The sequence below is a fragment of the Rhinoderma darwinii genome, chromosome 5 (assembly GCF_050947455.1).
Source record: "Rhinoderma darwinii isolate aRhiDar2 chromosome 5, aRhiDar2.hap1, whole genome shotgun sequence".
Taxonomy (NCBI): domain Eukaryota; kingdom Metazoa; phylum Chordata; class Amphibia; order Anura; family Rhinodermatidae; genus Rhinoderma; species Rhinoderma darwinii.
In genome coordinates this window covers 324,977,306-325,003,625 of record NC_134691.1, presented here as the reverse complement: position 1 = coordinate 325,003,625, position 26,320 = coordinate 324,977,306, and the positions used below count along the sequence as shown (strand labels likewise).

The 26,320-nt window shown below is 43.5% G+C and overlaps 1 protein-coding gene across 1 annotated transcript in view; it reads right to left on the bottom strand.

Moving 5' to 3' along the window:
• LOC142652134 (ATP-dependent translocase ABCB1-like) overlaps positions 1-26,320 on the bottom strand; it is a 60,421-nt gene that overhangs the window by 8,928 nt on the left and 25,173 nt on the right. Inside the window, exons 17-26 of the mRNA XM_075827648.1 lie at positions 25,818-25,964; positions 25,190-25,291; positions 15,477-15,554; positions 12,833-12,916; positions 8,971-9,174; positions 8,159-8,259; positions 6,257-6,397; positions 4,823-4,979; positions 2,346-2,543; positions 1,573-1,779 (exon numbers count right to left, since the gene is read on the bottom strand). Of these exons, the coding sequence (XP_075683763.1) occupies positions 1,573-1,779; positions 2,346-2,543; positions 4,823-4,979; positions 6,257-6,397; positions 8,159-8,259; positions 8,971-9,174; positions 12,833-12,916; positions 15,477-15,554; positions 25,190-25,291; positions 25,818-25,964 (1,419 nt within the window). The remainder of the gene's footprint in view (positions 1-1,572; positions 1,780-2,345; positions 2,544-4,822; positions 4,980-6,256; positions 6,398-8,158; positions 8,260-8,970; positions 9,175-12,832; positions 12,917-15,476; positions 15,555-25,189; positions 25,292-25,817; positions 25,965-26,320) is intronic.

Here is a 26,320-nt window from a genome sequence, read left to right as displayed (position 1 = left end):
ATCAGTGGGAGTACGGGCACTGAGACCCCCACCGATCGATCTTTAAAACGAAGTGGCAGAAGCGTTCGTGTGAGTGATGTGCCACTTAAAGGGAAGGTGTCATGATTTTTTTTATTTAGTAATTTTATTGCTTTTTATATAATGTAAACAAAAAAATATTTTATTTATGTTGTCACTTTAAACTTTTTAATGTATTCATGCTTTAAGTTCTCTATGGGGGCTGCCATTTTTTTTTTCATCTCTGTATGTGTCGATTAACGACACATACTAAGATGCTATACGGCACATACAACGGGAGCCGTTCCATTCTCCGAAGCGTGCGCCGTTTGTGTGTGAACTGCGAATGCACATTTCACACCAGTAAATCAACGAAGCTCGTTCCTAGAGAGCAATCCGGCGCCATTTTCATGTGGAACGGAAGCTGCTGCCGGACAGTAAGATGACGACTTCCGGCCGCGGCTTCCGGCAATAGCTTCAACGAAGCAAAGGTGGAAGGAAGAGGAGCGTAGGCGGCAGGAACTTGGTAAAACGAGCAGAGGCGGCGGCAGCAGCAGGAGCAGGTAATTTTTATGGCAGTGTATGATGTGAGACTGTGTGATACTGTCTGCTGAGCCCCTACATCTAATCCCATCATGTGCGATCCTGTCTGCTCAGCCACTGTAAAATGGCGGCACATAGTTTAGGAGGTTTGAAGATATTCAAACCCCTCCCCCGCCCGGCACTAGCCAGAAGAAGGTAGGGGGGATTGTGTGAGAACACTAGTTGAGAGTGTGTCCACCCCAAATTTGCAGCAGAAATCAATGAGGTTGCTTTACCACAGTGACCATGCTGCAATTTTGGTAACTGCTCCCTCTAGTGGCCAGCACATGGAAATATTATAATTTAGAATCTAATTTATAATATTTTCTGACTTGTGAAAAAAATAAAAAACATTAAAACAATGTGTAATTAGTTCTATACTCATTGTTCAACTGAAAAAATAAATTAAAAAAATTCTAGTGACACATTCCCTTTAATTTCTGATAGGCTTTTCTCAAAGCAGTGTACGGGCTCAATAGAAAGTCTTTGAGTCCGTACACCACTCACTCTGCTTTGTGAAAAAAGCCGATCATAAACGATGCGGCACGGCGCTCATCCTAACGCTTCTGCCACTTCGTTTTAGAGATCGGTGGGGGTCTCAGTGCTCGGCCCCCACCGATCAAAACTTCTGACATTTTACTATGACATGTAAAAAGTTTAGTTAGGCCCCATGCACACGGGAAAATCCACGGGAGAATTGCGGCCCCATTCATTTCTATGGGCCCATTCACACGACCGTGGTTTCAACGGTCCGTGCATGGCCCAGGAGCCTGGACTGCAGCAAGAACGGGCATGTCTTATTACAGCCATGTTCTGCGGTCCGGGCTCATAGAAAATAATGGCCATGTTCACGGCCCGTGATTTGTGGGCGGCTCGCGTGTGACACTCCGCTGCCGGCCGACCGACCCGAAAAATCACGACTGTGCACATGGCTACGGTCATGTGCATGAGGCCTTATTACAGTTTCCTATAAAAAGTGGAGGAGAGACTTACATCAGGGAGTGATTCAATGAAGCTCTGGATATTTGCCTCCTTTGCTGCTCTTTCAATCTCTACAAATGGCACCAACCGGCTGTTATCTCCATAGGCGATATTCTCCGCTATACTGCAGTCAAACAGCATAGGCTCCTGTGACACAATGCCCATCTGTGCTCGGAGCCACTGGATGTTCACACTCTTCACGTCACATCCGTCCACGCTCTACAAGAAAGACACTGATGACTGGAACATGTTTGTCTCTATGCTTTGTGCAGTCCTATTACGTGGCTTTGGGTAATAGATGCATATTAGAGAATTGCAGATACTACAATACTATCACATAGTGGGGGGGCTTCATTTTCAAAAACGATATCCACCTTCTCATCCATTTTTCACTGCTCCAGTGCATCTATGATAAAAAATGGAGCTGCTTTGCAAGTATCCTTTTATTAAAAAAGATCCTACCGTTTTGCGTATACAGCTCCTATGCAGGCCTATGTGTCTCTATGGTTACAGACAACAAAGCTTGTGTAGTCTAATCTTGCAGTCATACTCCTTTCCGTTTGTCTCCTAATTCTTGCTAATATACAGAACATGGTGTCGGTAATTTGGAGCCCTTTGGCTCCCAATTACTGAGGACCCCTGTGGGCCAGCTGTCCTGGAGAAAGTATATACATTCAGTGACAAAGAATTTTGGATTATCTGGCACCGTGATGGTATTATGAAGATTATACTTTATATGCACATTGTAGGTACATTTCGGGAAATCTCTGTAAAAACAAAATTACCACTTCTCCATCATACGGGTCATAGAATCTCTCCAGTAGTTGGATTGTGGTGCTTTTCCCACACCCGCTGCTGCCCACTAGTGCCAGGGTTTCTCCTTTTCCCACGCTGATGGCCAATCCCTGAAGCACTGAGACATCTGGTCTGGTCGGGTAATTGAAGTGAACTCCCTTAAACACGATATTCCCATCACAGCGCGACTATAATAAATACATACAATTATATTTAATTGAGAAATTCCCCCCGTATCTGAGGATGCCTTTATTACTGGGTATTTAATTAACATTTTCCATAATGTCCACTAGGGGCACAACTATCCTAAATAAAGATCACATCCTTTCTGTACATCTGAGATACACTGTATGGACAAAAGTATTGGGGCACCAACCCATTACATGTATTGGAACTTTTATGACATCTCATTCTAAATCCATAGACCTTAATATGGAGTCCCCCCCCCCCCCCTCTTGCAGCTAAAACAGCCTCCACTCTTCTGGGGGCTTTCTATAAGATTTTGGCATGTCTGTGGGAAATTTTTGCCCATTCGTCCAGAAGATCATTTGTGAGGTCAGACACTGATGTTGGCTCACAATATCTGTTCTCGTTCATCCCAAATGTGTTGGATGAGGTTGAGGTCAGGACTCTCTTAGGACTTCTTCCACACAAAACTACCCCGACCGTGTCTTTATGAAGCTTGTGCACTGGGGCACAGTTATGCTGGAACAGAAAAGGGCTGAACGCCAAATTGTTCCTACAAAATTGGAAGCTACGATTGTCCAAAATCTCTTGGGATGATGAAGTATTAGGATTTCCCTTTACTGGAACTAAGTGACAGACCCTTGAAAAACATCCCCATAGTATTATCCCTCCTCCGCACAAACTGGCACAATGCAGTCAGGCAGGTAACGTTCTCCTGGCATTCCCCAAACCCAGACTCTTCCATCAGACTCTAGATAGAGAAGCGTCACTCCACAGGGCCATGTTTGCTCACCTGTACTGGCGGAATTGCCTGGTGCTGCAGCCCCTTACAAGTGAATGGCATTCACATATGAGGGTTAGCTAGTATTGTATCCAGTTTAGGCAATACTCTCGAACTAGGCCTCATGCACACGACCGTAGCCATGTGCACGGCCGTGATTTTCGGGTCGGCCGGCAGCGGACTGTCAGCCGCCAGCCGCCCGCAAATCGCGGGCCATGCGGGCCATGCGGTCCAGGCCATTATTTTCAATGAGCCTGGACCGCAGAACACAGCCATAATAAGACATGTCCGTACTTTCTGCGGTCCGGGCTCCCGGCCATGCACAGACTGTGAAAACCACGGTCGTGTGCATGGCCCCATAGGATTGAATGGAGCCGCAATTCTCCCGTGGATTTTCGGGGGAACTGTGGCCGCAAAAGCACGTTCGTGTGAATGGTGCCTTAATACATCAGCAGCACAAATATCTCTGTTAGGCCCCATGCACACGAACGTGCTTTTGCAGCCGCAATTCCCCCGAAAATCCACGGGAGAATTGTGGCCCCATTCATTCCTATGGGGCCATGCACACGATCGTGGTTTTCATGGCCCGCTGCAATGTGTATGAGGCCTTAGTTTGCTACAATGTATCGGTCTGAACTCAAGGCTGTTTAGCTCACAGAGCATTGCATTGACTGGATACAATTGTCGCAAACCCTTAGGCTGCGTTTACATCTGTGTTGTGGCTTCCGTTCTAGCGTATTCGTCAGAGGACCACAAGAATGGAAGTTAACGTGTCTGTCAAAAAACCCATTGCTTTCAATGGGTTAAATTTTTGCATCAGTTGTTCTCAGGCTCCGTTCCGTCAGATTTCCGATTTTTTGACAGAAGAAATACCGTAGTCTGCTGCGCTATTGTTTCTGTCAAAAATTACGGAAACATGATGGAAAGGAGCCTCCGGGGTTCTTTTTAACATTGAAGTCAATGGATGACGGATACAAACTGATATGCCATCCGTTGTATCCGTTATACATTACGTTTCATGGATCCTTTTTTTTGTGCACATGCGCAGACTAAAAATGATGCAAAGATAAAAACAAATCCGTTATAACTGATTATAAACGGAAAGAAGAGAGTCAGTTTTTTTTGACAGATCCGGTAAACTGATCCATCAAAAACAAACATATTTTACCTTCCGTTGCATTCAGTCTGGCATCAGTCTGTCTTTTGCAATTTCAAAGGGTCCGCTAAAACGGATGCCACAATGCAGATGTGAACGAAGCCTTAGCTGAGAAAAAGACTAGGTATGTACGTTTTTTCAGACTCGGAATGTAAACAAGAATGTTTTCACTGACAGCAAACATCTTGAAAAGGGGAAGAATTTGAAACAAAGTATACTTTAAAATTGTAGAACTTTTTATTTATACAGTAATGAAACTTAATTTGCGTAAAATTGGGAAACCCCTTTAAATATTTTTCTGGGAACCTGGAAGGAAATAAAATATCCTGGCTGGATCTACTTACAGGTTTTTTCCCAGCAGCATTGTAACTGTCTATAACAGGCTTCCTCTCAAGTAGACTGAATATATGAGCTGCTGAAACCTTAGCTTTGGCGTAGTCTGGAGCAAAAGAACTGGTTTGACCCAACGCCATGGCACCGAATACAATGGCTGAGAAGACTCTAAAAAAAAACGTGAAAAAGTTAAAGACCATTCATACAGAATATATAAGTTTATGGCCTATCATCTTGTTTCTGTAGAGGTTACGGCATATGTATTATAATTGCAGCGCCAGCAGTTGCTATGGAACTTGTGGTAAGGAAGACCCCTGCTTATTTGGCCCTATCCATCTTTCCAATGGGTGGTATGAACGCCACTGACACATAACATTGGCAAACAAGGGTGGGGGTAACAGGATTATGGGAAATACCACCTATATCCCGTACAAGCTATGGCAAGGGTGGGGCACAAACCCTAAACCCTCATGGCCTGGAATGGAACGTACTGCGGCAGGGTGAACCACTACATCATTTTTCTGTTTATTTCCCGAGATCTCGTCTACATACACCCCTGTATATGTTACACTATACATGTCACATGTTATAGTATACATAGTATTAACTTCATATAGGTAAATACAATGCTTATTCCTCCTACAGACACGGTACCTCTTGATATGAACCCTCTTTAGGTTGGGTTCAGGTTTAGATTGTGTTTTTTTGCAGTGTGGACCTTGACAGATCCTTTTTATCTCTTTGGGATTAGAACTGAATGCAAAGTGCTTTATTAGTCCCATGATTCATGATTTTTTTTTTTTACAGGATCCGTCATGATCTGTTTCTTTTTATTATTAAGTTCAATAGGTGACGGATTGAAATTATTTATGTCAATGACGCAACTAAACACCTATGGGCCCCAGTGCAAATATTGGTCCCGGACAAGCCCCCCACTTTTGAAAAGTTATGCATGGTAGTGTAATATATAATAGAAGTATTTAATACAGACCCTAGAGTCGATCCTAAAATTAGTTCTGACCCCAGAATCAGATAATCCGTTATGTAATTGAGCTAGTTCTGTCTTCAGCTCCTCCTTGGTGCAGGGACTCCTCGGAGTCCCCTCATCAGCACTTCAGCCTCTCAGAGATGCTCAGTCTGATACTCCTGGCAGTGGGTTTTAAAGGAGGTGACAGGGTCCAACGAAATGTCATCTGCATACATAACCCACTGTATGTACCATCAATGTGGGCTGTGGCCATGTGTGTGGAAGGAAGCTTTACTATATTGTTTCTCCATTTTGCGTTTCCCCATTTTGCAAGAGTTTACCAGGCCCTCCTACATCTCTATCAGCTTCTTACCCCCTACGACCATGAATGTTACACCCCTGGTCAGTTTCCCATCAGTTTAGAACCACTGTATTGCAAAAACGCAGCAAAAGGACCGCAGCATTCTCTGATACTTACAGAAACACGTTATCGAATGTCATGTATCCTTCCGATACTAAATATGCCCCAAATTGAAAAGTTCCAGCATATGCAAAAAACATGATTGCCTGAGAGAGACCATAGAAGAAGCCTTGAATGTGTGCGTTCTTGATAGAGTTCCTTAAAAACAAATACAGTATAAATATAATAACATCCTGGTCATAAATTGGTAGTACATTTTCAGAATCTCAGGCAGACTTCCATCTCTGCTAATAGTTTTGAAAAATAAAATTCAGCGGTAATACATGGGGCACCTATTTTTTCAGGATACCTGCAACTTTTACTACAGAAACTCCTAAATGTTATATTGCAAATTCCAATAGGCATCCAGGTAATGAGGTAATGACACAAAGGGTATGTGCACACGATAGCGTCAATTACGGCTGAAATTACGGAGCTGTTTTCAGGAGAAAACAGCTCCTGCATTTCAGACGTAATTGCTCGTACTCGCGTTTTGCGAGACGTCAATTACGGTCGTAATTTGGAGCTGTTCTTCATTGAAGTAAAAAAACGGCTCAAATTACGTCCCAAGAAGTGTCCTGCATATAATGTATATAAGTGTCCAGCACTTCTTTGACGACGCTGTTATTTTACGCACCGTCTTTTGACAGTGACGCGTAAAACTACAGGTCGTCTGCACAGTACGTCGGCAAACCCATTGAAATATATGGGCAGATGTTTGCCGACGTATTTGAGCCGTGTTTTCAGGCGTAATTCGAGGCGTAAAACGCCTCGTTTACGCCTGAAAATAGGTTGTGTGAACCCAGCCAAAGGATGATATCTGCAAAAAATTTTCAACAGAATCTGCATGTAATACACCTGCTGCATCCGACTCTTGCCTGGCGGTGAAGAGCATGGCCATCATCTAGCAGCAGTAGTGGCAGAATAGGTGCTGAACTACAGATTCATGTATACGCATCTACATACAGGGATTTGTCTGTATTACTTTGGGATGGTGGGGCACCAAACTGAATCTTTCCACTGGTGAATCTGAAAGGGGTTTTCTGATCTTGGACAATTATGGTGTATCCGCAGGATATACAGGATATGTTGTGGTAGTGGTGCGGCATAAAGAAGGAGTTAAAGGGGTTTTCCCATCTTGGAAATGTATGGCATATCCACAGGATATGCCATAAAAGTCCCATGGATGCGGGTCCCACCTCTGGGACCCGCACCTATCTCTAGAACGGGGCCCCCTAAACCCTGTTCTAGTTTACTCGGCTCCGCTGCCTCCCGGCCACTTCCTGGTTAGGTAATTGGGAGTTACGGAAACAGCTGAGCTACTCTGTTTCCGTAACTCTCATAGAAGTAATGGCAGATACAGTAAATGGCAGATACAGAAACAGCGTAGAATGGCGAGCACTCGGTTGTTTCCGTAACTCCCGACCACCTAACCAGGAAGTGGCAGGGAGGCAGCAGAGCCGAGAAAGCTGGAACGGGGTTTAGGGGGCCCCCGTTCTAGAGATATGTGCAGGTCCCAGAGGTGGGACCCGCATCCATGGGACTTTTATGGCATATCCTGTGGATATGCCATACATTTCCAAGATGGGAAAACCCCTTTAATTCCTTCTTTATGCCGCACCACTACCACAACATATATAGGCAACCTTAGTCTTATGCATCATGTCCATTAAGTCCAACCTATAATCCTACAGTGTTTATCCTGAGGAAGGCAAAAACCCCTATGAGGCGGATGCCAATTGCCCCATATTAGGGAGAAAAATTCCTTTCCCAATTCAAATATGACGATCAAAATATATCCCTGAATCAACATCCCATTCCCAGAATTTAGTACCCATAACCCATTTTTCCAGAAAGGCATCCAGGCCCTACAGGTGTGGTCTTCTCATAGTGGTGGTTTTCACTGTACAATATATCTACCTGTAGGGTCCCTCAAGTTTTTCTTCATAAAGAACCTCGAATTTCTTCTCCCGAGTTAAAGAAACTACTGTACGAATGTTCCCAACGACATCAATAGCGACCTTGGGTGCAAGGCAAATACAAACAGAAATGTATAAACACTTCAAATGAAAAATAAAATATAGTGACAGCTACAATTGCGCATAAAAAGCCCACAACAGAGATTAAGGTGAGAAATATCTGCTGATATGTTGTTCAAAAGCTATTTCCACCTTTACAAACAATTATTTTTATTGTTCAAATACTTCTAAAGTAATAAATGAGGCAACTTAGAATAGTCTTAAATAAAAATCTATCATTTTGTGTATATAGTTCCAATGCAGACCTATATGTTTCCATAGTAACAGACGACAAACTCTTTGTAGTCTGATTCTATAATAATACTCCCTTTCTTCTGTCCCCTAATTCTTACTAACATAATATAGGTTGATAGGTTAGCAAGAAGTAGGAGCCAGATATATGACTACACAGGGTTTGTTTGTAGTCTGTTACCATGGAGACATATAGGTCTGCATAGGCACTATATACACAAAACAATAGGAGATTTTTAATTAATGCTATTTGAAAAGTTTCTTTACTTTTTATTGTATGCATTGAAATGATAAAATAATATTGGTTGTGAAGGTGGATATAACCTCTAATGGCAAATGTTCAAATAAGGAAAAGATTTTGGAACGTCTGTCTAATCTAAGGCATATCTTTATGAATGATCCATGTAATAAACTCAATGGGCTACCGGGCCAAAGTTACAGATCAAAAACATTACTACTCACCTTGCCAGCTGCTTCCAGGTCAGCTTTGTCCTTTTTAACATGTCCAGTGAACATTTTCATTCGGATAATGGAGGATATGACCAGGATTGGTATTATTACCAAGAGGAGGAGAGTCAGCTGCCATCCGTAGATAAAGGATAGAATAATGGCAGTTCCTATATTTGCAACATTCTGACAAAGCAACGCCAGCCTGGCTCCTGTTGCCTAATGCAGATTAAAGAGATAATATCAAAAAGTGCCCCCTTCATTGTTAGCCAGGCACAGCGCCATACATTTAGAAGTGGCTGCGCCTGGTATTGCTGCTCAGTCCTATTCACTTGAATGGGACTGAGTTGCAGAGTGCTGCAGTACCAGGCACAGCTGCTAAAAAATGTACTGCACTTTGCCTGGTAAACAGTGATGTGGCACTAAGCGGAGTACTAGAGCCCCTTTACTCAACTGATCGTGGGGGTGTTAGCCCCCACCAATCTGATATTGCTGGCTTATCCTAAAGATAGGCCAGCAATATCAAAGTTCTGAACAACCCCTTTAATGTTGATAGCCTACCCTTAGAATAGGCTAAGATAGGACATCAATATCTGATCGGTGGGGGTCCAACTCTCTGCACCCTCACAGATCAGCTGTTTTGAAGGGTACACTGAGCTCATACAAGCGCTACTTCCCCTTCATTCCCTTTACCGCTCAATAATGTATCAGAGAGACACACTTGTAGCGGCGGTTCACAGTATTATGCATTTCTATCATTCAAGTGAAGGTTTTAATACTGTGAACCGCAGCTACAAGTGTCAGCATTTACAGTATTGAGCAGCATGAGTGATAAAGATGGAGAAATTGAGAAAATCCTCAGCACATCCAAAATTTGAAATGTATAAAAGAAACTTTATTTGAGAATATCAATAAAAGTCCAGAAGTACACAGGGAGAGCGTGTTACCGCTATGAGTGATAAAGGGTAATCAGTGCTCGCACAAGCACCGTGGCCCCTTTCTAACAGCTGATTGGCGGGGGTGCTGAGAGTTGGACCCCCACCGATCAGTTATTGATGGCCTATCCTGAAAAGGCCAGCCGGTGGAGTCAGTGTGATGTTCTGGGCAATGTTCTGCTGGGAAACCTTGGGTCCTGGCATTAATGTGGATGTTACTTTGACGTGTACGACCTACCAAAATTGCTGCAGACCAATAGCATCCCGTCATGGTAACAGTGTTAAATAATGGCAGTGCCCTCTTTCAGCAAGATAATGTGCCCAACCACACTGAGAAAAATTGTTTGAGGATTATGACAAAACGTTCAAGATGTTGACTTGGCCTCCAAACTCCCCAGATGTCAATCCATGTGGGATGTCGGATTGCACTTAAAAAACACTAGTGCCATCCATGGAGGCCCCACTTTGCAACTTACAGAACATGATGATCTACTGCCAGATACCACAGGGCACCTTCAGAGGTCTTGTAGAGTCCATGCCTCAATGGGTAAGTTCTGTTTTGGCGACCCAACACAGTATTAGGCAGGTGGTTTGCATGTTATAGCTGAACGGTGTATAAATACTATAGAATAATATAGTGGGCATAGCCTTCAAAGGAAATCTGTTAGCACCTTCATGCTAGCTAACCAGAGGAACAGTGGCGTAGCTATATGGGTCGCAGCGGTCGCAGTTGCGACCGGGCCCCTAAGCCTGGGGGGCCCACGGGCCCCCGTTGCCATACAGCATTTTTTCTAACTAAATCTTCTGTGCCGTGAAGCCGGCACTTCCGGGTTACGGTCACATGGTACACTTAGTGTACCATGTGACCGTGTTGTCACGTGACACGGCTTCCAGACAGAGCAGAAGAGTCGGTGCGGAGGACTCCAGGTAAGCTGCAGTGTAATGTAATGTAATGTATTGTGTTGTAACGTTATGTATTGTAATGTAATGTATGTGATGCCTTGTAATGTATTGTGTTGTATGCGGTGGAGAGGGGGGGGAGCGTTAAATCACAGCCCCCCCCCTCCTCCACTGCAAACTGCACAATACAGTATAGTACACATGAGTGTATGAGAGCGGGGCTGCGGCTGTGTAATACAGTCACTGCCCTGCTCCTGAGTCCTGACATGTGCGCGCCGTCAGGATGATGTGATGCGGCCGGCGCTGCACTAATGAGCGTCGGCACTGAAGACAGAACATGGTGGGCGCGCTACAAAACACCCCCATGTTCTGTCCTCAATGCCTGAACCGCCGCTCATTAGTGCAGCGCCGGCCGCATCTCCACATGCTGACCGCGCGCGCACTTATATCAGGAGCGGGGCAATGGCTGTATTACACAGCTGCAGCCCCGCTATATAACGGCGGAGATCAGAGAAACCGCTCATCTCCGCCGCTCATCTCCTGAATGCTGCGATCAAAGCTGACTGCAGCATTCAGGGGAAAATGAGAAGGGGGGATGCCCCTGGATCGCGTCACAAGGAATTCCTGTGATGCGATTAAGGGACATACCATATATGGGCAGACAGCCCAGGGTCTGTTGAAGGACCCCAGGGCTGTCCTACCATATTTCCTGTTGTTAAGGCATACTGAGGTATGTCCTAACAACTGCCTGTGTACTATCCGTACACAGGCTAATGTACTGGCATATAGCTATAGGCCAGTACATTGAAGTTTAAAAATAAAATAAAAACAAAGTAATGTTAAATAAAAAAAATACACATACACTTTTTTTATAATAAACATTAAAATAAGTCTCAATACATAAAACATACACATAATCGGTATTGGCGCGGCCGTAATAACCTGCACAACAATTTTTTTGCATCATTTATGATGTGTACTCTGTAAAAAAATAAAATAAAAATTGCTTTCTATCACTTAGGCCCCATTCACACGACTGTGCCCGCAATCAGGGCCCGCGATTGCGGGCACGGCCGGCCGCCGACTGCCACCCGCATTTTCGGGCCGTGCTCCCATACAAAGTATGGGAGAACGGCCCGCAAAATGCAAAAGGACGGACATGTTCCATAATTTTAGTGCTACGAAAATGTGTCCGCGCTCAATGAAAGTGAATGGAGGTTATTTACGGTCGTGTGCATGGGTCCTAATTGTGAGGCACAAGGTGCGATGATGAATTTAACCTCCATGTGCCTCACATTAATAGTAATTAACCCCATCATGTACCTTACACATTAACCCTTTATGACTGAGAAACATGATGAGGTTAATTACTATTAATGTGAGGCACATTCAAAATTCATCATCACACCTCGTGCCTCACATCAGAAAATGGAAGAACTTATTTTTTATTTTTATTACTGTTGGCAAAGTAAACGAAGTATCGGTATCGAAGTCCAAATTTTGGTATCGTGACATCCCTACACTGTGGGTCGCGTCCCCCTGGGGGTTCGTGAGTCACTCACCGAGGTCCCGGTTCCAATCAATGCTGGAGCAAGGAGCTGACCTCTCCTTGATCCAGCATTCCCTGTGCCGTGAGCGGCTCGACGCCGGCAGGCGGGATGTTGCGACATCATCGCGCCTTCCTGCGCTGAGTCACTCATAGTACACACCGGAGGAGGCGAAGTATCCTCCACTCGACGTGGGAACGGGGATAGGTAAGTAATTATGCACATATGGGGGCATTGCCCCACCTGTGTAAGCTTGATTGACTGGTCCCTCTCTATGCACAAGTAGGGAGACACCTGTACAGCTAGATTGAGCCAGGCGGAGAGAAGCCGGAGGTCAGACGCCCAGTGGTCAATTCTCCCTGAGCCTGGCACGAGCCAGTGTTAAATCTGATTTCTCTCTGATTGTTAAATCTATAAGCAACACCATTGTGTCATACAACCCCATTGGAAATAACTTAACCATGATTAATACAAACCACAGATTTAAACACTTACCCCTTGCACCTGTGAAGCGTCCGTAGCTAGCCTCGTGGTTAATGCCCCCATACTGTTCTTAGAGTCGTCAAACCAGCCAATTTCCTGAAAAGCCATAAACCATTGATCAACCTGTGATGAGCTGTTACATGAGCGATACTCTACGACAGTGATGTAATGTCATTCATTTTCCAACTTTTAGCATGTTAATAAACCGTGTTTACATAGATCTTGACAATTTTTTTTATTTCCGTTGCTTAGATAGCGCCAACATATTCTGCAGCTCTGTACAGATGTTGTCATCACTCATATCAGTCCTTGTCCCCAATGGGGCTCACAATCGAATTACCCGATTTTATACACATAAACTAGGGTCAAAATCATAGGAAGCCAATTAACCTATCAGGGTGGTTTTAGTGTGTGGGAAGAAACCGGAGAAATATAACATTTTAATATTATGGAATCGATTATCAAAGGAAATAAATTATTATAAAGTGGTCATCCTAAGTAAATAGTATTTGCATAATCTTTCATTCAGCGAACTAATGGGCCGACGTGGGCCGTAAACGAGCACCGATCAACGAGACATCTCATTGATCGGCGCTCGTTTGCTCCTTTCACACAGAGCAATGATTGGTTATTTATGGGGATGAGCGGTCATTACTTCTGTTTGACATGCAAAATATCAACAGTTTACCAAAATTTACTTACAAAAAAATGTAAAAATAATTGGTCGTAATTTCCCTACGCTATTTCTTTACATTTGGGGATTGCTCTGGTCGACATATTTTATGAAGAAGCAATGGGAGGAATGCTTCCTGTCTTGTACCTATGGCCAGATCTGTATATTACTTTAAAGAGGCTCTGTCACCAGATTTTGCAACCCCTATCTGCTATTGTAGCAGATAGGCGCTGCAATGTAGATTACAGTAACGTTTTTATTTTTAAAAAACGAGCATTTTTGGCCAAGTTATGACCATTTTCGTATTTATGCAAATGAGGCCTGCAAAAGTACAAGTGGGCGTGTTGAAAATTAAAAGTACAAGTGGGCGTGTATTATGTGCGTACATCGGGGCGTGTTTACTACTTTTACTAGCTGGGCGTTCTGATGAGAAGTATCATCCACTTCTCTCCACAACGCCCAGCTTCTGGCAGTACAGACACAGCCGTGTTCTCGAGAGATCACGCTGTGACGTCACTCACAGGTCCTGCATCGTGTCAGACGAGCGAGGACACATCGGCACCAGAGGCTACAGATGATTCTGCAGCAGCATCGGCGTTTGCAGGTAAGTCCATGTAGCTACTTACCTGCAAATGCTGATGCTGCTGCAGAATCAACTGTAGCCTCTGGTGCCGACACGATGCAGGACCTGTGAGTGACGTCACAGATCTGCACTGCCAGAAGCTGGGCGTTCTGAAGAGAAGTGGATGACACTTCTCTTCTCAATGCCCAGCTAGTAAAAGTAGTAAACACGCCCCGATGTACGCACATAATACACGCCCAGTTGTACTTTTACTTTTCAACACGCCCAGTTGTACTTTTGCAAGCCTCATTTGCATAAATACGAAAATGGTCATAACTTGGCCAAAAATGCTCGTTTTTAAAAAATAAAAACGTTACTGTAATCTACATTGCAGCGCCGACCTGCTGCAATAGCAGATAGGGGCTGCAAAATCTGGTGACAGAGCCTCTTTAAAGTCAATAATCCAAACTGAGCAAGTGGTGTACGGGCTCAATAGAAAGTCTATGAGTCCGTACACAGCGCTGTCTCGGCTTCTTGAGAAAAGCCGATCAGAAACGAAGCAGCAAAGTACTCACCCGAGCTCTTCTGCTGCTTCGTTTTACTGATTGGTGGGGGTCTCACGTCAGACGCCAGGAACGGGCGTTGTTTCTGACTTCCCATATGGGAAGCTTGATCTCTTGCCACTGCAAGCATGCTTTTATAAGAAAGCACTTTTCTCGGGTAGACAGCTACACTAATCTCTATGCAGCCTCCCATGAACCTGGATGAAGCTGCATTTTTGACCTATCTCCCCTGAGGAATCGTTTGGTCAGGAAGAAACGCGTTGGGAGAATACCTATCTAACATTCACTACCTATTAAGAGGTTTACCACTATCCTGGCATTGGAGATAACTGTTAAAGGACTATTAACATCGGAAAAAGGGGTAGTAGGGCAACCGCCCTAAAAATCTTTATATCACCCCTATATGTCTTTCATGCAAAGTAAAGAAAATAAACATATGTGGGAGAACCTCCTGAAGAGAATAATAATTAAACAATACAGATTAAGAATCCTTATATAGGTGGACTTATTTGCTGTCTCAAAAACCATGTTGAAAATGCATATCATAAAAAATACATGAAAAACTGCATGCAACTTTGGCACATGAAAAGTTTTTATGTGCATATGTCGTATATTACAAATGTTTTAACAAAACTCAGTACAAGTTATATTTTATATACACTCCGGATCTATCTTTCTTGTTACAATATTACGGAGAACGCATACGAAATTATCATTGTCTAGGTGGTGGACCATAAATAATACCACAACTATTTATGTCACTATGATATATAATTTTTTTTTACAAGTTTAGATACCCTTTAATTTCCTTAGTAAACATTGTAATATATCTTTTCAATTACTTCTAAAACCACCCACCTGCCTCAATATTGATTTAAAGGCCAGAAGTCTGAGTCTCTTTGTTAGAATCTCCCCAGCTTTTCCAAATGTGAACCCCTATTGGAGGAAAAAAATCAGAACATAGTCATAAGAACATAGGACCATAACCTATAAAAGCAAATATTTACAATAAAATAGTAAAATCATTTAATATATAATCCAATAGTTTATTGCCTGAGCTGAACTTTCCCTTGCATATTTTAATTCAATGGTAGCAACTTTTACAAAAACATTGATCCTGTCATAGCATAAAAAAACAACAACCCAGAGGCGTAGCTAGGTTCTCCAGCACCCGGGGCAAAGATTCAGTTTGGCCCCCCCCCCCAACCTCTTTCCCGACATCTCCTTCCCCCTCGCCGTGTTTGTTTTCTCTACCAATCGACGTGACATTGCTTTTTATGTAACACATTTGTACATCTTACAAGCAATATGGTTCTATACACAACACCAGAACCAAGCTCAGCACATAAATACAACACCAGCACAAATACAGCTCAATTTAGTGCAACCCCTGCTGTATAGGTGTGTATGGCGTAAAAATACAACTCCCAGCACGGGCCGAACAATGATAAGGATATGCTGGGAGTTGCTGTTTCACAAAAATAAATCATATCATAATCATCTCACTGCAGATCACACAGTGACTACAGTGCTGATTAGAGGCAGAATGAACATTTACATTAAGTGACTGACCGGTGACGTCTCAGATTCTAGTTCTTTTTCTCCATCCGATCCAGACCTCTATGATGACTTCTCTCGGTCACATCCCATTTCTGCAGTTTGCAGCTCACATGTCTTCAGCTTCTCACTTTTCCAACATTTCTGCACCTATAAACAAAGATAAAGTTATCATTATACCACACACTACGCCCCTAAATATAATAGTGCCATACACTGCACCTCTAATTATAATAGCACCATACACCGTGTCCCACACACACACGGTGCCCCCTGTAGATAGTGCCCCCGTATAGCCCACCCCTGTATATAGTGTCCCACAAATAACTCCCCCTATAGTGCTCTACAGATAGCCCACCCCTGTATATAGCCCCCTGTAGATATAGCCCAGCCCTGTATATAGTGCTCCACGTATAGCCCAACCCTGTATATAGCCCCCTGTAGATATAGCCCACCCCTGTATATACTGCTCTACAGATAGCCCACCCCTGTATATAGCCCCCTGTAGATATAGCCCACCACTGTATATAGCCCCCCTGTAGATATAGCCCACCCCTGTATATAGTGCTCCACAGATAGCCCAACCATGTATGTAGCCCCCCTGTAGATATAGCCCACCCCTGTATATAATGCTCCACATATAGTCCACCCCTGTATATAGTGCTCCAGATATAGTCCACCCCTGTATATAGTGTTTCACAGATAGCCCACCCCTGTATATAGTGCTCCACATATAGCCCACCCCTGTATATAGTGCTCCACATATAGCCCACCCCTGTATATAGTGCTCCACATATAGCCCACCCCTGTATATAGTGCTCCACATATAGCCCACCCCTGTATATAGTGCTCCACATATAGCCCACCCCTGTATATAGCCCCCCTGTACATATAGTCCACCCCTGTATATAGTGCTCCACTAGATAGTCCACCCCTGTATATAGTGCTCCACAGATAGCCCACCCCTGTATATACTATATACAGGGGTGGGCTATCTGTGGAGCACTATATACAGGGGTGGACTATATGTACAAGGGGGCTATATACAGGGGTGGGCTTTCTGTGGAGCACTATAGGGGGAGATATTTGTGGGATACTATATACAGGGGGACTATATCCACAGGGGGACTATATCTACAGGGGGACTATATCTACAGGGGGGCTATATCTACAGGGGTGGGCTATATCTACAGGGGTGGGCTATATCTACAGGGGTGGGCTATATACTATATAGCCCCCCTGTAGCTATAGCCCACCCCTGTATATGGTGCTCCATAGATAGCCCACCCCAGTATATAGCCCCCCTGTAGATAGACACCCCCTGTAGATAAAGGCCCCCTTGTAGATGAAGGCCACCCCCCGTGAAGAAAAAGTCCCCCCTCCGTAGACAAAGTTGTCCCCCCTGTAGATACAGCCGCACACTTTTATTACAAAAAAAACAAAAAAAAAAACATTCAAACTCACCTTATTCCCGCTCCCACGCCTTCCGGCAGCCATGGAGACGGAACGTACCCGGTCATTCATTGCTTCTAATAATACCTGTGTCCTTGCGACACAGGTACAATTATAGTGCAGGAGGAGGTGGCGCTGGCGCCGCCCTCTAAGCTGCATCCGGGGCACATGCCCCGCTTGCCCCCCCCCTAGCTACGCCCCTTAACAACCTGTATAATAGGGTTGTATCGGCAAACACTATTTGTGCACTTAGATTGATTTCAATAGCAGAGATTACTAGCCCAAGTTATATGCCAGATCGTTCTTTACCTGCTTTTTTTCCCCCCAAAAATGAATGACTTAAAAAATGCCATAACAATTTAAACCACCTGCCTAATATTGTGTGCGCCCCCCCCCATGCCGCAAAAACAGCTCCGACCTGTCGAGGCATAGACTCCAGAAGAACTCTGAAGGTTCCTGTGGTATCTGGCACCAAGACGTTGGCAGCAGATCCTTTAACCCCTTCAGGACCAAGCTCATTTTGGCCTTCAGGACCAGACCCATTTTTTCAAATCTGACATATTTCACTTTATGTGGTAATAACTCCGGAATGCTTTTACCTATCAAAGCGATTCTGAGATTGTTTTCTCGTGAGACATTGGACTTTATGATAGTGGAAAAATTTGGTCGATAAATTCAATATTTATCAGTGAAAAACACCAAAATTTTGTGAAAAATTGCAAAAATTAGCATTTTTCTAAATGTAAATGTATCTGCTTGTAAGACAGGCAGTTATACCACACAAAATTTTTGCTAATTAACATCCCCAATATGTCTACATTAGATTGGCATCGTTTTTTGAACGTCCTTTTATTTTCCTATAACATCACAAGGATTAGAACTTTAGCAGAAATTTGTCACATTTTCAAGAAAATTTCAAAAGGCTATTTTTACAGGGGCCAGTTCAGTTGTGAAGCGGCTTTTAGGGCCTTATATATTAGAAACCGCCAAAAAGTCACCCCATTTTAAAATCTTCACCCCTCAAAGTATTCAAAACAGCATTTAGAAAGTTTCTTAACCCTTTAAATGTTTCACAGAAATTAAATCAACGTAGAGGTGAAATTTTCAAATGTAATTTTTTTTTTGCAGAAATTAATTTTTTATCTATTTTTTCTGTAACACAGAAGCTTTTACCAGAGAAACGCAACTCAATATCTATTGCCCAGATTCTGCAGTTTTTAGAAATACCCCACATGTGGCCCTAGTGCGGTAATGGACTGAAGCACAGGCCTCAGAAGCAAAGGAGCACCAAGTGGATTTTGGGCCTCCTTTTTATTAGAAAATATTTTAGGCACCATGTCAGGTTTGAAGGGCTCTTTCGGTGCCAAAACAGTGGAAATCCACCAAAAGTGACCCCATTTGGGAAACTACACCCCTTGAGGAAATTATCTAGGGGTATAGTGAGCATTTTGTCCCCGCAGGTTTTTTGCAGAAATTATTGAAAATGGGCCATGAAAATGAAAATCTACGTTCTTTCAAAAGAAATGTAGGTTTAGCTAATTTTTTCTAATTTCCACAAGGACAATACCCCACATGTGGTAATAAATGGCTGTTTGGACCCACGGCAGGGCTTAGAAGGGAAAGAGCGCCATTTGGCTTTTGGAGCTCAAATTTAGCAGGAATGGTTTGCGGAGGCCATGTCGCATTTGCAAAGCCCCTAAGGGACCAAAACAGTGAAAACGCCAAAAAAGTGACTCCATTGAGAAAACTACACCCCTTGAGGAATCTATCTAGGGGTGTAGTGAGCATTTTGACCCCGCAGGTTTTTTGCAGAAATTATTGAAAATGGGCCATGAAAATGAAAATCTACGTTCTTTCAAAAGAAATGTAGCTTTAGCTAATTTTTTCTAATTTCCACAAGGACTAAAGGAGAAAAAGCACCGCAACATTTGTAAAGCAATTTCTCCCGAGTAAAACAATACCCCACATGTGGTAATAAACAGCTGTTTGGACACACAGCAGGGCTTAGAAGGTAAAGAGCGCCATTTGGCTTTTGGAGCTCAAATTTAGCAGGAATGGTTTGCGGAGCCCCTGTCGCATTTGCAAAGCCCCTAAGGGACCAAAACAGTGAAAACGCCAAAAAAGTGACTCCATTGAGAAAACTACACCCCTTGAGGAATCCATCTAGGGGTGTAGTGAGCATTTTGACCCCACAGGTGTTTCATAGACTTTATTAGAATTGGGCAGTGAAAATAAAAAAAATCCTTTTTCTTCAATAAGACGTAGCTTTAGCTAAAATTTTTTAATTTTCTCAACAAATAAAGGAAAAAAAGAACCCCAACATTTGTAAAGCAACTTCTCTGGAGTACGGCAATACCCCACACGTGGTCATAAACTGCTGTTTAGACACACGGCAGGGCTCAGAAGGGAAGCGCCATTTGTTTTGGTGTACAGATTTTGCTGCATTTGGTTTCTGGTCGCTATGTTGCATTTGCAAAGTTACTGTGGGACCAAAACAGTGAAAACGCCAAAAAAGTAACTCCATTTTGGAAACAACACCCTCAATGTATTCACCTAGGGGTGTAGTGAGCATGTTAACCCCACAGGTGTTTTGCAGAAATTCGTGTGCACACGATGTGGGAGAGTGAAAATGGGAATTTTTCCTTAGATACGCCAATATGTGGTGCCCGGCTTGTGCCACCATAACAAGACAGCTCTCAATTTTTATGCGGTGTTTCCCGGTTTTAGAAGCACCCTACGTGTGGCCCTAATCTTTTGCCTGGACATTCGACAGGGCTCAGGAGTGAAAGAGTACCATGTAAAATTGAGGCCTAATTTGGCGACATATAAAGTATTGGTTCACAATTGCAGAGGCTTTGATGTGAAATAAAAGAAACCCCTGAGAAGTGACCCCATTTTGGAAACTACACCCCTCAAGGCATTTATTAAGGGGTGTAGTGAGCATTTTCACCCCACGTGTCTTTTCCATAAATGATTGCGCTGCCGAAGGTACAAATTAAAATTTTGCCCTAGATATGCCAATTCATTGTCAGATATGTCGTGCCCAGCTTGTGCCACTGGGGACACACACCTCAAAAATTGTTAAAAGGGTTCTCCCGGGTATGGCGATGCCATATATGTGGACGTAAACAGCTGTTTGGGCATGCTGTAGGGCTCAGATGGGTGGGAGCGCCATTTGGCTTTTGGAGCGTGGAATTTGCTTGGTAATAGTTTTGTTTGGAGTATCACTGTTGTTTCCGTTTATAATGTGGGGCATATGTGAGCTCGGCAGAGTACATCGGGGCATAGTCAGGTGGTATAATAATAAGGTAAAAAAAATAATAAAATGATCCATAGATGTGTGTTACGCTGTGATCGATCCTGTCTGCACAGGCCGGTGTCGCACTGATAACTGGCGTCCTTCCTTATCCCCCTTTTGGTCCACACTCCGCACCTTTGCAGTTTGGGGAATTTTGCCGGGAAAGTGTTGTCCTGGTATAATACGGACGCCCTCATTCCAGCGGATATGGTTGGGCCCTCCCCTTCCTGGTTCCCTAATTTTAGTGCCTTGATACATCGCCTTTTGAAACAGAAGAAATGTTCCCCTCGGGCCGGCACAACCGGATATTTTTCTTTCCTGACTTATTGGAGCCTTAACTTATTTTATTTTTTCATAGACGTAGTGGTATGACAGCTCTTTTTTTACGGGACGAGCTGTAGCTTTTTTTGGTACCATATTGGGGTACTTGCAACTTTTTGATCACTTGTTATCCTTTTTTTGGGAGGCAAGGTGACAAAAAAACAGCAATTCTGCCATAGTTTTTTTTTTTATATATACAGCGTTCACCATGCGTTATAAACTACATGTTACCTTTATTCTGCGGGTCAGTACGATTCCGTCGATACCAAATTTATAGAACTTTTTTATAACTTTTTGCACAATAAAATTGCTTTTGGAAAGAGAATGTATTTCTTCTGTCGCGATGTTGTGAGAGCCATAACTCTTAAATTTTTTCGTCGATGGAGCTGTGTGAGGGTTTGTTTTTTGCGAGACGAGGTATAGATTTTATAGGTACCATTTTTGGATACATGCGACTTTTTGATCACTTTTTATTTCAATTTTTGGAAGACGGTGACCAAAAAAACAGTAATTATGGCAGTGTTTTTGAGGTTTTTTTTTTACGGCGTTCACTGCGCTGGATAAATAACATAATATTTTTATAGTTTAGGTTGTTACGGTCGCAGCGATACCAAATATGTATGGCTTTATTATTTTTTTCAATAATAAATGACTTGAAAAGGCAAAAAGGGCGATTTGTGTTTTATTACTTGAAACTTTTATTGTATGTTTTACAACTTTTGTTTTAACTTTTTTTACACTTTTTTTTACACTTTTCTTTAGTCCCACTAGGGGACTTGAAGGTCCAACTGTTTGTTTGATGTTCTAATACATTGCACTACCTATGTAGTGCAATGTATTGGAACGGTCAGTTGTTCACTGACAGCAAGCCGATCAGGCTCCGCCTCTGGGCGGGGCCTAATCAGCTTACGTAATGGCAGACAGGAGTCCATTGTTAGGGCTCCTGTTGCCATAGTAGCAGTCGCCAGCCTTGCCATCGCGTGGCAAGGCTGCCGATTTGCTACAAACCTCTAGGATGCAGCGATCACAATGGATCGCTGCATCGAAGGGGTTAATGCCAGGAATCGGAGCTAGCTCCGGTTCCTGGCGATAGATCGGGGTGTCCGCTGTAACATAGAGCGGACACCCACTGCTGATGACGCCGGCTCAGCTTCTGAGCCGGAAGCTGAGCCGGCGCCATCTTGCCAATGGTACCGGAAGCCTCTTGGGCCCCGCCGACAACGGGGCATCGGAGGATTCTGTTACTGGTGGACCGGGAGGTAAGTATAAGCCCTCCGATCGCTTTTGAAGCCACCGGCAACCCAGCGATCACGTTGCTGGGGCGCCGGTGGCTATAAACTCCTCACATGCTACGATCTCTATTGAACGCAGCATGTGAGGGGTTAATCGGCCGGATCGGATGCTAGTTCCGGTCCTGGCCAATACCTCAGGGTGACAGCTGTAACATACAGCTGTCACCCGGCGGTGATGTCCCTGGCTCAGCTCCTGAGCCAGCTTCATCTCCATCACGTACAGTTACGTGAAAAGGTGGTAAGACATCAGCTTTAATCACGTAACTGTACATGATTGGGCGGGAAGGGGTTAAGTTCTGTAAGTTGCTAGGTGGGACATCCGTAGGTTAGACTTGTTTTTCCAGCACATCCCACAGATGATCGATCAGACTGAGATCTGGGTAATTTGGAGACAAGTCAACACCTTGAAATCTTTGTCATGTTCTTAAAACCATTCCTGAATAATGTTTGGAGTGTGGCGGGGCATTTACCTTGCTGAAAGAAGGCACAGCCATTAGGGAATACGGTTACCATGAAGGGGTGCACTTGGTCTGCAGCAATGTTTAGGTAGGTGGTACGTGTCAAAGTAACATCCATATGAATGCCAAGACCCAAGGACCCAGCAGAGCATTGTCCGGAGCATGAAACTGCCTCTGCCGGCTTGTCTTCTTCCCATAGTACATCCTGGTCTCATCTCTTCTGCAGGTAAGCGACGCACCCGGCCGTCCATATGATGTAAAAGAAAACGTGATTTATCAGTCCAGGCCACCTTCTTCTATTGCTCCATGCTCCAGTTCTGATGTAGCCCATTGTCGGCACTTTCGGCGATAGACAGAGGTCAGAATGGGCACTCTGACCAATCTGCGGTTACGTAGCCCCAAACACAGAAAGCTGCAATGCTCTGCGTGTCGTGACACACCTCTATCAAAGCCAGCAGTAACTTTTTCAGCAATTTGTACTACAGTAGGTCCTCTGTAGGATCATAGCAGACGGGCTAGCCTTTAGCCCCCTTGCGCATCAATGAGCCTTTGTGCTCAATAATCTGTCACCGATTCACCGGTTGTCCTTCCTTGGACCAATTTTGGTAGGTAGTAACCACTGCATAGAGCGAATACCCTACAAGATCTGACGTTTTCAAAATGTTCAGACCCAGTCATCTAGCCATCACAATTTGTCCCTTGTCAGAGTCGCTCAGATCCTTACACTTGTCCAGTTTTCTGCTTTCAAAACATCAACTTCAAGAACTTACTGTTCACTTGCTGCTTAATATATCCAACCGCATGACAGGCGCCATTGTAACAATATAGTCAATGTTATTCCCTTCACCTGTGATTATTATTAATGTTATGGCTGATCGGTTTATATAGATATACATATATACACACTGTCTGGCCAAAAGTATGTGGACACCTGACCCTCTTACCTATATGAGATTGCTGGACATCTCATTCCAAAACCATACAAGTTAATATGGAGTTGAACCGTCTTTTCCAGCTACAACAGCCTGCACTACTCTGAGAAAGCTTTCCACAAGACTTTGGAGTGTGTCTGTAGGAATTTGTGTTCATTCAGCCAAAACATAATTTGTGAGGTCAAGCACTGATATTGGACTAGAAAGTCTGGCTGGCAGAGGGCTTTTCAATTCATCCCAAAGTTGTGGGATGGTCATTGCTCTGTGCAGCCGAGTTCCTTCACACTATACTTGTCACACTATGTCTTTATGGGCCTTGCTATGGCCAGATGCTGGAACAGGAAAGGGCCTTCCCCAAACTGTTACCACAAAGTTGAAAGCATACAATTTCCTAAGATGTCTTTTTGAAAGGGCCCAAATCGTGAAAAAAACAGACTATTATCCCTCCTTCATCAAATGTTACGGCAGGTAGTATGTATTCCGGTAGGTAGCGTTCTCCTGGGATCTGCCAAACCCAGATTCCTCCATCAGACTGCCAGATAGTGAGACGTGATTCATCACTCCAAAGAACATGCTGCTCCAGAGTCTAGTGGCGGCGCCCTTTACACCACTCCAGTCGATGCTCGGGATTGGGCATGGCGTTCTTAGGCTTGTGTGCAGCTGCTCGACCATGGAAATCAATTTCATGAAGCTCCGAATGCTCAGTTCCCTGTAAGTTTCTGCAGTCTACCGCTTCACGGCTGAGCTGTCTGTACACGTAGACGCTTCAACTTCACAATAATAGCGCTTACAGGTGACCGGGGCGATCTAGCAGATCAGAAATTTCAGGAACAGACTTGTGACAAAGGTGGCATCCTATGACAGTGCCACGTAAGTCACTGAGATATTTGGTATGTCTCATACTACTATCAATGCTCGTCTATGGAGATTGCATGGCTGTGTGCTTGATTGTTTGCAATTGGTGTGACTGAAACACCTGAACTCTATAATTAGGAGGGGTGTCCACATACTCTTGGCCACATAGTGTCTGTATATTTATTTCTGTCCTTTTGTTCCCAATCCCAAATCCGGCAGTAAGAAACGTAGATGGCAAATGTGCTGCAGTGCAAAACAACCTTGGTGGGTACACCCCGGCCTTTTTGTGCAGGTACAAAAAATATCCTTCCCCTCAGTCGATCATTTTGCATTTAGAAAAAAATGATTATTTAATTCTTCATGAAATCAAATCAATCATAAAGTGGAAAAGATATATGCCACTTACCTGAAGGAAAAAGCTAAAAAAAGAAAGCCCCCCAAGTGCCAAAAAAAACAATGAAAACATGTTACTTCTCGACCTGATCTCATCGGTCTGACCTGAAAATACCTGTGGGGAAAAAATAATTGTATTCAGTCTTATCGATTTCTGTCTCCAGACGGGCTCACATTTTAATTTCCCTACACAATTATCCCCTCCCCAAAAAAAATAAAAAATAGGAAGCCAATTAATTTCAAAAGTTTTTGGAATGAGAAAAAAAAAAAACACACACATGGAAAGGACATATAGATATTGCCAGATTTATGGGGGCTGCCAAGCATTATAAAAAGATGGCTGCTTTGAAGTGAATAGGGCTGAGCTGCAATATCAGACACAACCAGTGGACAGATGTGACGCTGTTTTTGGAAGACAGCAGCCATGTTTTTGTAATCTCAGACTTTTGTGGTTGCTGAATGGTTACCAGTAGAGCACCATGCTGCCCATGACTATGCATAATGGGAGTATTAATTTAACAATTCCCCAAATTAATACGTATCGATTTTTAATACGTGGATTATATAGCAGAAAACTATTTACTACATATAGGTCTATATAATTAAAAGCCACTGGCCAAAATGGTGTAGTTCAACCTTACCCCAATGATCCTGGAAAATATAATGGCAAAGGCAGGCCGTGTTCCGCCATTAATTAATGCACAGATTACTCCCACCACGAAGTAGGGCCACTCTGGTCTGTTCAACTTCAAAATCTTGAAAAATGAGACTGGAGGAGGGTCGTCAATCTGAGATATGAATTATAGTAGATAGTCTTTACGAGCACCGATGGGGCATAATTTATGATGAATTTCTTCAGTTTTATATATTTGGTAATCTTTGTGACATTTTTGGACTCATGGAGATGTATAAAAAAAAATTCTTTCAACCTTTCAAGGAGCAAGGTTTTGGAATTTTGGACAAAACCAATTTTTTCCTTGTCACCTTTTGTCCGGTTTCATCCACGTTTTTCAAAGTCTATATCAAAATATCTACATACACAGCATTTTCGTTTTTGGCATTTTTGTGGTGTTTATAGGTTTAGTGGGCTTTTTTTTTAATCAAAGTTGCATTCTGCAGGTATGGTGTCTTTTCAGGCTTTTTT